Below are 15,256 nucleotides of genomic sequence, written 5' to 3'. Positions count from 1 at the left end.
AGTCCCAGCTACTCAGGAGGCTGAGGCAGGAGAATCACTTGAACCAGGGAGGTGAAGACTGAAGTGGCCCAAGATTGCGCCACTACATTCCACCCAGGGTGACAGAGCGAGATTCCATCTACAAAAAATAAATACATATAAAAATAAATATATAAGTACAATTTATTTACATAGACTGTCTTAGGCAATAAAATATAGAATTGCCTCTAACATCATTAAAATGGACATAAATTAAGTTTTTTAGGGCAGGACAAAGTGGGCATATGCCTAAAAATAAAAAGATGGAACTGAGTATTTGATGATTAATCTTAGCTCAATAATTCTCAAAGTGTAGTTGCTAAACCGGTGGCATCATCATCTTCTTGGAGATTGTTTGAAATGAAAGTAAAATTCCATGAGCTCATTCTAGACATGCAGAATCAAAAGTCTCGAAATAGAACCCTGAAACTGTTTTACCAACCCCTCGAGGAAATTCTATGCACACTTCTGTGTGAGAAGCATTGCTATAGCCTGTTATTACTACACATGAACGTGAAACTCTCTGATGAATTTTGCATTGTTCAGCATAGTATCCTTATTCATTGGCAATTAAAATATCTGAAGTTATTTTTATTATTGTAGAAGTATTTTCTTTTACTTTTCCACATCTCCAATTTACATCCTTTGATTAACCATCCTTCCTCTCTTTTAACTTGGGTCATTTTCAAAATGTGTTTTTAATTCTTTGCTTATTCGCTAAGAAAATGTCTATTTGTGTTTATTTTTAAGAGGCTAAAATGTATAACAGGATGATTGCAAAGCACAATCCAATACCACATAATCTGTATATGCTGACTTTTTTGCATTTTATGAATTAATGTTAAATAAATAGAAATGATAATATTTGTTGTACTCAAACTTAAAGAGAGATATCCAGGAAAACTTTAATTTACACAGGTTTCCAGAAGGAAAAAAAAAAAGGTCTAACAATGTTCTAGCATAGGATGAAGAAGAAATTTAAAACATCAAAGCTTGTACCTTACAAAAAATAGTTTTATGTCTTTTCCTCAATGTTACATTTAAATTTATCAAAATCAACAAAATATTTGATAAGACATTATCTACTTATTTTAAATTTATCTTGAAATATATTTGTAATTGTATTAGTTGATTGGCTACTCAAAACGAACACGAAGTGGAACCACTTCTTTTTTCCTATTCAGACACTTCCTGTGTGGATCCGCCCACAGTAAAAAATGCTCATTTAGTGTCGAGACAGATGAGTCAATATGCATCTGGTGAGAGAGTACGTTATGAATGTAGGAGCCCTTATGAAATGTTTGGGGATGAAGAAGTGATGTGCGTAAACGGAAACTGGACAGAACCACCTCAATGCAAAGGTAGAGTATTATATTTCCTTTAATATTTTGGGGGAGTATAGCAAGGTTAAAATATGTTGATTTAAATAAAAAGAGGTAATTTTTATTAATAGATTTTTCAAATGCAAATAAAATGATTGATGGTGCTTAAAATTCAATTCTTCTTGTGAACAGAGCACAAGTAATAGCGTATATTATTTTCGAGAAAGATTCGGCCAAATTAAAAGACTTGGAACCTGAAAAAAAAAGTATCTTAAGCATTACAACACTTAGCTCTTCTCAGGAATACATATAATAAAAGATACATTATGTGCATTTGACAGTCATAAGTGGTGTGCATTCTAAGATATAGAATAGGCAGTTGAAGAGAGATCATAGATTGTGATATAAATATGGGCATCTTCAGTATATAGATTTTATTTCAAGGTGTGTGACTGTATTTATAAAAAAAAAGTCTAATCACATATTCCTGGGTCATTCTAATATGTAGACATGAAGTAAGGGAAACCAACAAAGGAAATTGTATCTTACCCACTTTTATTTTTTAAAATTAATGTTGGGTTTTTTTTCACTATTTTACTTAGACTCTACCTATATTTTATATTGAAGTGAGTCTTCCATTCATCATCTGTTAACTGATGAACTTGGACCATTTACACTTGGAATAATTATTGATACATATAAGCCCTTGTCATTTATTTGTTTCTGTGTGTTTCCTCTCAGTTTCAGTTCTATTTCCCTATTCTTCTGTCCGGGGAAAATTATTAAGGAGATTAATTTTGATTCATATGTATTGTGTATTGTTTTTGATTGTATCTCCTGTATAGCTTTTCTCTTCCTTTTAAAAAATTGTTGCTCTAGCTAATACTATATACATGTAATAATATATTACTCTCTACTGGTACTGACATTAAAATCTTCAATTGGAATATGGAAACCATATTTTCATGTAGATCCATTTATACTCTCCACATTTTAAGTATAAATGCCATTAGTATTTTCTGTACATACGTTGAGCACCATATTAAACTCATTTGCTTCAAACATCAAACATAATGGAAAAAATTTATGAGGAAAAAGATATCCTGTTATATTGACTCCTCTTTTTATCCATTGTAATATTCTATTTTTTTCAGTATCCTAAAGTCTCAGGCTCTTATTTTTATCATTTTATTTTAATTTGAAGAATTCCTTTATTAATCTTTAGGCATAGGTCTACTGGAGACAAATTCTCCTGGTTTCCTTGTCTCTAAGAATGTCTGTATTTACCCCTTTACTTGTAAAGGATAGTGTCACTGGATATAAAATTTGAAGTTGACAGTTCTTTAAACACTTGAAAACTGTACCACATGGTTATAGATGAAAAGCTCACCATCACTGGAATTGTTGATCCCCTCAAGGAAAGGCATGGATTTGTATAGTTGCTTTCAATATTTTTTTTCTTTTTTTAAGTAGTTTTTAAAAAAATGTATACTGCTATAAATTCCAGTGTGTTTATAATCTTTGGAGTTCACTCAACTTCTTAAATATAAGTTTATGCCTTATGGTAAAAATGGGAAGTTTTCAGGCATCACTTTATTTATGCATTTTTCCAGCCCAATATTCTTTCTCTTCTATTTCTGCATCTGCATTATTTGTTTTTGTATTTTTCTGACTGTCTCAGCTCAGTTTTTTGTTTTCAGTCTATTTTCGGAGCAGGAAATCTACATTGCTCTTTCTTCAAGTTCACAGATTTATTTGGCTGTCAGCTCCCAATGTATTATTAAGTATATTCATTGTTTTTAAAGAATGTTTAACATACTTTTCCATTTTATAATTCATATGGGATTTTTAAAAACCATTATCAATTTAAAGACCTCTGTCCTTTAGTGTTACTCCAAAGAATGTTGAATATAAAATAAGAAACTTCCTCTGTCATAGTTTTCTATGTTTAACATATATTCATTCAGAAAGACATTTCTTAATCCTTTTCTACTGTAAGGAGCAATATTTGGTAATGTTTTATGTGTTCTTTCAGTAGGGAGAAAAGAACTTAAATACATTACTTCCAATTTCAAGGGTTAAAATTTCTTCCAGGATTCATTTCTTTCACCAGAAATCATAAAACTGTTGATATTATATAAAGTGCTGTGTTTGTATTTGCCTTACTTGAACTCATAGTTTGATTTTCTCTCATAATAAATCAAATGATGAAATGATGTTTTTTAGATTCTACAGGAAAATGTGGGCCCCCTCCACCTATTGACAACGGAGACATTACTTCATTCCCGTTGTCACTATATGCTCCAGATTCATCAGTTGAGTACAAATGCCAGAAGTTGTATCAACTTGAGGGTAACAAGCGAATAACATGTAGAAACGGACAATGGTCAGATCCACCAAAATGCTTACGTAAGTACTTTAATATCCACATGGACCCAGGAAAAATCAATGTGATGAGTCTGAAATTTCACTCTTTGTAACAAAATAATCACAGATTATTGAACAATCATTCTGTTGAATGCTTGCCTACCAAATATTTATGTTAGAAAGTAAAGTTTAGAAATTTTTCTCTTTAAGGCTGGGCGCAGTGGCTCACATCTGTAATCCCAGCAGTTTGGGAGGCCGAGGTGGGCAGATCAGGAGGTCAGGAGATCAAGACCATCCTGGCTAACATGGTGAAACTCCGTCTCTACTAAAAATACAAAATAATAATAATAACTGGGTATGGTGATGGACAACTGTAGTCTCAGCTAGTCAGTAGTCTGAGGCAGGAAAATGGTATGAACACAGGAGGCAGAGCTTTCAGTGAACCAAGATCGTGCCACTGTACTCCAGGCTGCGAGAAAGAATGAGACTCCATCTCATTAAAAACAAAAATAAAGAGAAGTTTAGAGAAAAAAGAGTAAAAAGAAATGAACAAAACCTCCAAGAAATAAGGGACTATGTGAAAAGACCGAATCTACATCTGTCTGGTGTACCTGAAAGTGACGGGGAGAATGGAACCAAGTTGGAAAACACTGTGTATGGTATTATGCAGGAGAACTTCCCCAACCTAGCAGGGCAGGCCAACATTCAAATTCAGGAAATACAGAGAATGCCACTAAGATAATCGTTGAGAAGAGCAACTCCAACACACATAATTGTCAGATTCACCAAAGTTGAAATGAAGGAAAACATGTTAATGGCAGCGAGAGAGAAAGGTCGGGTTACCCACAAAGGGAAGCCCATCAGCCTAACAGCAGATCTATCAGCAGAAACTCTACAAACCAGAAGCGAGTGGGGGCCAACATTCAACATTCTTAAAGGAAAGAATTTTCAACTCAGAATTCCATATCCAGCCCAACTAAGTTTCATAAGTGAAGGAGAAATAAAATCCTTTACAGAGAAGCAAACGTTTAGAGATGTTTTCACCACCAGGCCTGCCCTACAAGAGCTCCTGAAGGAAGCACCAAACATGGAAAGGAACAACCGGTACCGGCCATTGAAAAAACATGCTAAAATGTAAAGACCATCGATGCTAGGAAAAAACTGCATCAACTAACGAGCTAAATAACCAGCTAATACCACAATGACAGGATCAAGTTCACACATAACAATATGAACCTTAAATGTAAATGGACTAAATGCTCCAATTAAAAGACGCAGACTGGCAAATTGGATAAAGAGTCAAGATGCATCAGTTTACTGTATTCAGGAGACCCATCTCACATGCAGAGACACACATAGGCTCAAAATAAAGGGAGGGAGGAAGATCTACCAAGCAAATAGAAAACAAAAAAAGCAGGGGTTGCAATCTTAGTCTCTATTAACACAGAATTTAAAGCAACAAAGATGAAAAGAGACAAAGAAGGTCATTACATAATGGTAAGGAATCAGTTCAAAAAGAAGAGCTAACTATCCTAAATATATATGCACCCAATACAGGAGCACCCAGATTCATAAAGCAAGTCCTTAGAGACTTACAAAGAGAGTTAGACTCCCACAAAATAATGGGAGACTTTAACACCCTACTGTCAACATTAGACAGATCAATGAGGCAGAAAGTTAACAAAGATATCTGGGAATTGAACTGAACTCTGCACCAAGCTGACCTAACAGACATCTACAGAACTCTCCACCCCAAAGCAACACAATATACATTCTTCTCAGCACCACATCACACTCATTCCAAAATTGACCACATAGTTGGAAGTAAAGCACTCCTCAGCAAATGTAAATGAACAGAATTTATAACAAACTGTTTCTCAGACCACAGTGCAATCAAACTAGAACTCAGAATTAAGAAACACAATCAAAACTGCTCAAATACAGGGAAACTGAACAACCTGCTGCTGAATGACTACAGCATACATAATGAAATGAAGGTAGCAATAAGATGTTCTTTGAAACCAATGAGAACAAAGATACAACATACCAGAATCTCTGGGACACATTTAAAGCAGTGTGTAGTGGGAAATTTATAGCACTAAATGCCCACAGAGGAAAGCGGGAAAGATTTAAAATTGACATCCTAACATTATAATTAAAAGAACTAGAGAAGCAAGAGCAAACACATTGGAAAGCTAGGAGAAGGCAAGATATAACTAAGATCAGAGCAGAACTGAAGGAGAGAGAGACACAAAAAGCCCTTCAAAAACTCAATGAATCCAGGATCTGGTTTTCTGAAAAGAGAAATACAATGGATAGACTGCTAGCAAGACTAATAAAGAAGAAAAGAGAGAAGAATCCAATAGACACAATAAAAAATGATAAAGGGGATATGACCCCCAACCCCACAGAAATAGAAACTATCATCTGAAAATACTCTAAACACCTCTGTAAAAATAAACTAGAAAACCTAGAAGAAATGGATAAATTCCTGGACACATACACCCTTCCAAGACTAAACCAGGAAGTAGTTGAATCCCTGAATGGATCAATAACAGGCTCTGAAATTGAGGCAATAATTAATAGCCTACCAACCAAAAAAAGTTCAGGACGAGAGGGATTCACAACTGAATTCCACCAGAGGTACAAGGAGGAACTGGTACCATTCTCTGAAACTATTCTAATCAATAGAAAAAGAGGGAGTCCTCGTCAACTCATTTTATGAAGCTAACATCATCCTGTTATCAAAGCCTGGCAAAAACACAACAAAAAAAGAGAATTTTAGACCAATATCCCTGATGAACATCTATGCAAAAATCCTCAGTAAAATACTGGCAAACCGAATCCAGCAGCACATCAAAAAGCTTATTCACCATGATCAAGTGGGCTTCATCTCTGGGAGGCAAGGCTGGTTCAATATACTCAAATCAATGAATGCAATCCAGCATATAAACAGAACCAAAGACAAAAACCACATGATTATCTCAAGAGATACAGAAAACGCCTTTGACAAAATTCAACAGCCCTTCATGCTAAAAACTCTCAATAAATTCCGTATTGATGGAACATATCTCAAAATAATAAGAGCTACTTATGACAAACCCACAGCCAATATCATACCAAATGGGCAAAAACTGGAAGCATTCACTTTGAAAATGGGCACAAGACAGTGATGCCCTCTCTCACCACTCCTATTCAATATAATGTTGGAATTTCTGGCCAGGGCAATCAGGCAGGAGAAAGAAATAAAGGGTATTAGATTAGGAAAAGAGGAAGTCAAATTGTCCCCATTTGCAGATGACATGATTGTATATTTTGAAAACCCCATCGTCTCAGCCCAAAATCTCCTAAAGCTGTTAAGCAACTTCAGCAAAGTCTCAGGATACAAAATGAAGGTGCAAAAATTGCAAGCATCCTTATACACGAATAACAGACAAACAGAGAGCCAAATCATGAGTGAACTCCCATTCACAATGGCTTCAAAGAGAATGAAATACCTAGGAATCCAACTTACAAGGGATGTGAAGGACCTCTTCAATGAGAGCTACAAACCACTGCTCAATGGAATAAAAGAGGACACAAACAAATGGAAGAACATGCCATGCTCGCAGATAAGAAGAATCAATATCGTGAAAATGGCCATACCGCCCAAGGTAATTTATAGATTCAATACCATCCCCATTAAGCTACCAATGACTTTCTTCTCACAGAACTAGAAAGAACTACTTTAAAGTTCACATGGAACCAAAAAAGAGCCTGCATTGCCAAAACAATCCTAAGCCAAAAAAACAAAGCTGGAGGCATCACGCTACCTGATTTCAAACTATACTACAAGGCTACAGTAACCAAAACATCATGGAACTGACACCAAAACAGAGATATAGAATGGAACAGAACAGAGGCCTCAGAAATAATACCACACATCTACAACCATCTGTTCTTTGACAAACCTGATAAAAACAAGAAATAGTGAAAGGATTCCCTATTTAATTAATGGTGCTAGGAAAACTGGCTAGCCATATGTAGAAAGATGAAACTGGATCCCTTCCTTACACCTTGTACAAAAATTAATTCAAGATGAATTAGAGACTTAAGTGTTAGATCAAAGCCATAAAAACCCTAGAAGAAAACCTGGGCAACACCAATCAGCACATAGGCATGGGTAGGGATTTCATGTTTAAAACACCAAAAGCAATGGCAAGAAAAGTCAAAATTGACAGATCAAAGCCATAAAAACCCTAGAAGAAAACCTGGGCAACACCAATCAGCACATAGGCATGGGTAGGGATTTCATGTTTAAAACACCAAAAGCAATGGCAAGAAAAGTCAAAATTGACAAATCGGATCTAATTAAACTGAAAAGCCTCTGCACAGCAAAGGAAACTACCATCAGAGTGAACAGGCAACCTACAGAATGGGAGAAAATTTTTGCAATCTACTCATCTGAGAAAGGGCTAATATGCAGAACCTACAAATAACTCAAAAAAATTATGAGAAAAAAACAACCAACCTCATCAAAAAGTGGGCAAAGAATAGGAACAGACACTTCTCAAAAGAAGACATTTATGCAGCCTACAGACACATGAAAAAATGATCATTATCACTCACCATCAGAGAAATGCAAATCAAATCCACAATGAGATACCACCTCACACCAGTTAGAATGGCGATTATTAAAAAGTCAGGAAGCAACAGGTGCTGGAGAGGATGCAGAGAAATAGGAACACTTTTACAGTGTTGGTGGGACTGTAAACTAGTTCAACCATTATGGAAGACAGTGTGGCAATTACTCAAACATCTAGAACTAGAAATACTATTTGACCCAGCCATCCCATTACTGGGTATATACCCAAAGGATTATAAATCATGCTGCTATAAAGACACATGCACACGTATGTTTATTGGGGCACTATTCACAATAGCAAACACTTGGAACCAACCCAAATGTCCATCAATGACAGACTGGATTAAGAAAATGTGGGGCTGGGCAAGGTGGCTCAAGCCTGTAATCCCAGCATTTTGGGAGGCTGGAACGGGTGGATCACGAGGTCAGGAGATCGAGACCATCCTGGCTAACACGGTGAAACCCCATCTCTACTAAAAAAATACAAAAAACTAGCTGGGCGAAGTGGCGGGCGCCTGCAGTCCCAGCTACTCAGGAGGCTGAGGCAGGAGAATGGCGCAAACCCAGGAGGCGGAGCTTGCAGGGAGCTGAGATCCCTCCACTGCACTCCAGCCTGGGCGACAGAGCGAGACTCAGTCTCAAAAAGAAAAAAAAAAGAAAATGTGGCACATGTACACCATGGAATACCATGCAGCCATAAAAAGGATAAGTTCATGTCCTTTGTAGGGTCTTGGTTGCAGCTGGAAAACGTCATTCTCAGCAAGCTATCACAAGAACAGAAAACCAAACACCGCATGTTCTCACTCATAGGTGGAAATTGAACAATGAGAACACTTGGACACAGGATGGGAAACATCACACACTGGGGCCTGTCCTGGGGTGGGGGAAGTGGGGAGGGATAGCATTAGGAGATATACCTAATGTAAATGACGAGTTAATGAGTGCAACACACCAACATGGCACATGTTTACATATGTAACAAATCTGCCCATTGTGCACATGTAACCTAGAACTTAAAGTATAATAAAAATAAATAAAAATAATTTTTCTTATTATATTTATATTTTATTTTAAAGCATTTTGTTGACACATAAAAATATATTTTCATGTTTGACAATATGCTGTTTTGCTATATTTATACTACAGTGATAACTACAGTCAAATTAATTAGCACATTATTCATCACCTATGCTTGCCATTGGGTGCAGGTGGGTGTGTGCGTATGTGTGTGTGTGTGTGTTTGTGGTGAGGACATTTAAAATCTGCTTTCTTACCAATTTTCAAATAAACAATACAATATTATTAGCTATAAATATCACTAGATCTCTGTGTTTGATTCCAAGTTCTTATTCATATTATAGCAGAAAGTTTGTACTCTTTGACCAATATCTTAATTAAACAAAAGCATCAGTGATAAGTTCTAAAATGCAGGGATCCTAAAATGACAACTGATGTAATGAATCTTTGATAACACACCTCTAATTCTCAAGCATTAAACACAGAACTTCATTTTCACATCGATTACCATTTTAACTTTATTTAAATCAATATGATGCTTTTACATAGTCAGTTTGGATAGTATTTTGAGAAATAATTCCTCAACCATCCTGACTACTTGAAAACCTGAAAGTCTATGAAGATTTGCATACTACTTAATGTTTTATGTTTACTGTTTTCTATTTTCAGATGCATGTGTTATATCCCCAGAAATTATGGAAAAATATAACATAACATTGAAATGGAAAGCCGAAGAGAAACTTTATTCGAGAACAGGTGAACCAGTTGAATTTAGGTGTAGATCTGGATATTATCTTTCATCAAACTCTCACCCGTTGCGAACAACATGTCAGGATGGGAAACTGAAGTATCCAACTTGTGTAAAAAGCCATTATCGATCATAAAATGCACACCTTTATTCAGAACTTTAGTATTAAATCAGTTCTCAATTTCATTTTTTAAGTATTGTTTTACTCCTTTTTATTCATTAGTACATTTTCGGGTTAATTTGTGTAAATGTAATTATAATCTGAGACCGGTGGCTCTCATCTTTAAAGCACCATATTAAAACTTGGAAAACTAACTGTTGTGTCTAGTTCATAAAATTTTTGTGGCAAGAAATTAGATGCAATTTTTCCGACTTTATTTCTGTTCATCACTCTTAAATCTCTCAAAGCTTCCTTCATAGCTTCTGAGGCTCATTATTTTACAGTAAATGGAAAACATATCATTGTCTCTCATTTCCAAATTATATCACTTTACAAAGAGGTAAAAACCAAGTCAAGTCTCAACTCATGTTGGAAATAAAATAAAAGTAATTACTATTTATCAATACATAAATTCACCAAAACTGATGAAATGTAGATACTTCTATCAGATGTCAATCTAGCACACATAATAATGCAAACTAATCATAAAGAGGAATTAAAATGTAATTGGGTATATGAATATTATGACATAAACATACAAAAAATAAAAATATAGTATCAGTTATAACATACTTGTGTGCACTCACCTGCAAACACGGAAACACAATACTTTTGCCCTGAATTAATGTTTTAGAAAAAATATTGCCAGTAAATTTAAAACTATAGATAAACGTGTGTGTGTGTATATATATATGTGTGTGTGTGTGTGTATATACATATGTGTGTGTGTGTGTGTGTGTGTGTTTAGAGATAGTAGGGGTAAAAGTTATGGTTTAATTCCTTTGTATATATCAGCATTCTCTGAATTTTCTACTTTTAACATATATCAGTTTTGAAACAAAAGCACAATTTATTTTAAAATAATGAGTCTAACAAGCAAGGCTGTGCATGTTGAGAATGATAAAGATGTCATCGGTAATGATCTTAACATCAAATAGCCTCAACTATATTTGGAGTAGAAGAGTTTTGAGTTTTGGAAATTTCAATAATAAGGTTCTGAAATGTAGTTTTTATATTCATTCATTTTAATCAGCACTAGTTAGGTAAAATCATTTTTGACTAGGAACATTTTAAACTCATAAAGGAGGTGAAGCCATTATATGAAAAGTAAAGATACCAAAAATACAACACAAATATGATTTAATGCTACCTTATTACATCTTATTGTGTAAAATCAGGTGGCTTATATACTTAGGCTGTCCCCCTGTTAGTGATCCTGATTTAGATAAATTACTTGAGTTGAGGAAAGCCAGATTTCAAAAACCTCAAGGACATTTGTTATAATTAGCAAGTTATGTTGACAGCAGTGTTAACACTTAGGAATATACATTTATTCCTAAATTGTTTTAGTACATTTGGGCCACTTTAAGAAATTACCATAAACTGGCTAATTTATAAAAACTAGAAATTTATTTCACACAGTTTTAGAGGCTGAGATTTTCAAGCTTAAGATGCCAACTGATTTGATGTCTTGTAAGGGCTTGCTCCCTGTTTACTGGTGCCTTCCCGCTATGGTGCCTTCCCACTCTGTCCTTACAATGTGGAAAGGGCAGGGGAGTTCCATGACTCTTCTTTGTAAAAAGACTAATCCAGTCTCTGAGGGTGGAATCCTCATGACCTAATCACCTAAAAAGGACTCACTTTCTGATACTATCACCATAGTGATGAGGATGTAACATACAAATTTTGAAGGGGCACTACCATGCAGACCATAGCACAGCATAGGGATAAACAAATAGGTTCCATGTAAATGGAAACCAAAAGAAAGCAGGGTGGCTATACTAACATTAACTAAAATCAAATTTTAAGTCAAACCTGTAAAAAGAAACAAGGAAGGTCATTATATAGTAATAAAGGAGTCAATTCACAAATAGATTGTAACTATTGCAAGTATATACGCACTCAACATGGGAGCAATGAAACCTATAAAGCAAACATTAATACATCTAAAGGAAGAAATAGACAACAATGAAATAATAGTAGGGGACTTCAATACCCCACGTTCAACAATGGATAGACAGTCTATACAGAAATCAATAAAAAATTGGACTTGAACTATATGTTAGAACAAATGGACCTATTAGACCTACATAGAACATTCCATTTGACAACAGTAGAATAAACATTCTTCTCAAGTACACAAGGTATAGTCTCCAATATAGATCTTATGTTGGGCCACAAAACAAGTCTTAAACATTTTTAAAAAGATTGAAATTACATACAAATTTTTTAAGCTTTGTGATATGAAACTGGAAAACCACAGCAGAAGAAATGTTAGGAAATTCACAAATACATGGAAATTAAACATGATCCTGAACAACCAATGGAGCAATGAAGAAATTCAAAGGGAAATTTAAAAATATCTTGAGACAAACAAAAATGGAAAAGCAGCATACTAAAAAGCATATGGTATGCAACAAAAGCAGCTTAAAGGGAGGTTTAGAGACATGAATGACTGCATGAAGATCCCAATAAAGCAAGTATCTTTGTATCTCTGGAAACTAGAAAATGAAAAAAAAAAAAAAATTAACCCAAAGGTGGTGGGAAAAACAACAACAACAACAACAACAACAGCAGCAAAAAAAACAATAAGGTACAGAACAGGAAAAAAAAAAAAAAAAAAAAAAAACAGGCTGGAAAAATAATAGTGAGGATCCACAAAACTTGAAGTTGGCTTTTGAAAACATAAATGAGATTGACAAAACTTTAGCTGAACTAAAACAAAGAGAAGGAACAAACAAATAAACTTATAAATGAAAGAGGAAACATTGTAACTGATAACACAGAAATACCAAAAACCGGAAGAGACCACCATGAACAGTTATATGCCAACAATAACTGTTGGATAACCTAGTGGAAACAGACACATTTGTAGCCACCCGTCCACTAAGATTACTGAAGCATAAAGAAATACAAAATTAATACAGAACAGTAATGAGTAAGAAAAATGAACAAGTAATAAAAAGTGTATCATCAAGAAAAAAGAGAGAAAAAAACTAGTGGCTTCACGACGGATGGAATCCTAGCAAACATTTAAAGAATCAACACTAATCCTTCTCAAATTCTGTCAAGAAATTTAAGAGTGAACTCTCAATTTTATTATATGAGGTTGAAATCACACTGACACCAAAGCCACACATGAATACTACAAAAAAATTATAGGTCAATATTCTTCATGAATATAGAGACAAAAATGCTCAACAAAACACTTGCAAAGTGAACACAACACACTAAAAGGATCATTCACCATAATGAAAGGGGGTGTATATCTGGGATGTAAAGATAGTACACATACACCAATCAATTACTGTTCCACACCAAACTAAAAGAATGAAACACAGAAGTTGTATATTCATCTCAATAGATAAAGAAAAGACATTTAACGAAAATCAACATCCTTTCACGATAAAAAGTCTCAACAAATTAGGCAGAAAAGAAATTACCCCAAGACAATAAAGGCTGTATATCACAAGCTCACTATATATCACAAGTTCACATTTAAAATTATCCTCAAGAGTGAAAAGTTGAAACATTTTGCTCTATGATCAGAAAAAAAAGAAAAAAACAAAAACAAAAACAAAGAGGCTCACTCTCACCACTTCTGTTCAACATAGTGCTGGAAATTCTGGCTAGAGCTATTAGGCCTGGAAATTGGATAAGAAGACAGTTGTCTCTGTTTGCAGATGACATGATCTCATTATATATACACAGAAAACCCAAGGACTTCACCAAACCTTGCTAAAACTAATAACCAATTCAGTAAAGTTGCAGTGTACAAAATCTACAGAGTCAGTTACATTTCTATACACTAACAGCAAACTATTGAAATAAGAAATTGAAAAAAAATAAAATTTACAATAGCATCAAAAATAATAAAATACTTGAGACTAAATCAAAGCAAGGAGATGAGAGTCCTGTACTCTGAAAACTAGAAAATATTGATGAAAGAAATTGAAGAAAACACAAATGAAAAGATGTCCTGTCTTCAAGGATCGAAAGAATCAATATTATAAAATTGTCTTCAATACTTAAACCTCCAGATTCCATGCAATATTGTCAATATTCTAAACACATCTTTCACAGAAACAGAAAAAAAAATTAAAATTAATATAGAACAAGAGACACCAAATAGCTAAAGCAGCCTTACAAGAGAAAAAAGCTAGAGACAGCATACTATCATGCTCTCTGGTTTCAAATTACACTACAAATCTGTAATAATCAGAACAGTTTAGTCCTGACAAAAAAAAGATGCATAGACAGAATTAAAAGCTCCTAAACAAACTCATGCATATATAAAGGCACTTGATAATATTCATGGAAAATTGAATTAAAATAAGAAAATTTTAAAAATACAGTTTATTTCTTAACATAAGCTCCATCAAGTTCAACACACATTTGTAAACAGTGATACAAGCCATTTAGTCCATCCCTAAAATATCGATAGTTCTGAGAATATAGCCATGTTAAGCAGTCTTTCTTACGTAATTAACTGAAACAATGGGTACCTTTTGTAAGATTTTTTAAAATTAGGCAGAAGAAAAAAGTCAGGAGAAGGCAAATCAGGACTGTAATATAGGAATGCTCCATGATTTCCCATAAAAATCCTCACAAAACTGTTTTCGTTTGATGAGAGGAAGGGGCAGGAGCATTGTTCTGGTGGAGGAGGACTCTCTGATGAAGTTTTCCTGGGCATTTTTCTGCTAAAGCTTTGAAAACTTTCTCAAAACATTCTCTTAAGAAGTATATGTTATTCTTTGGCCTTCCAGAAACTCAACTAGTGAAATGCCTTGGCCATCTCACAGACTGTTGCCGCGATGTTTTCGCCTGACTGTTCTGCTTTTGTTTTCATTGGACCACTTCCACCTTTGCTGTGTCATTGCTTCGATTATGCTTGGTATTCAGGATCATACTGATAAACCCATGTTTCAGCTCTTGTTACAAATCTTTAAAGAAATGTTTCAGGTTCTTGTTCCCACTTGTTTAATACACTTTCCATTAAA

The 15,256-nt window shown here is 34.6% G+C and overlaps 1 protein-coding gene across 1 annotated transcript in view; it reads left to right on the top strand.

The window, feature by feature from the left end:
• Positions 1 to 10,411, top strand: part of CFH (complement factor H) — a 121,845-nt gene extending 111,434 nt beyond the window's left edge. Inside the window, exons 20-22 of the mRNA XM_003893363.3 lie at positions 1,203 to 1,379; positions 3,567 to 3,749; positions 10,018 to 10,411. Of these exons, the coding sequence (XP_003893412.3) occupies positions 1,203 to 1,379; positions 3,567 to 3,749; positions 10,018 to 10,232 (575 nt within the window). The 3' untranslated portion in view covers positions 10,233 to 10,411. The remainder of the gene's footprint in view (positions 1 to 1,202; positions 1,380 to 3,566; positions 3,750 to 10,017) is intronic.
• The last annotated feature ends 4,845 nt before the right edge of the window (positions 10,412 to 15,256 follow it).

The sequence above is a fragment of the Papio anubis genome, chromosome 1, assembly GCF_008728515.1.
Source record: "Papio anubis isolate 15944 chromosome 1, Panubis1.0, whole genome shotgun sequence".
NCBI classification, from domain to species: Eukaryota; Metazoa; Chordata; class Mammalia; order Primates; family Cercopithecidae; genus Papio; species Papio anubis.
This window is presented reverse-complemented; position numbering and strand designations above follow the sequence as displayed.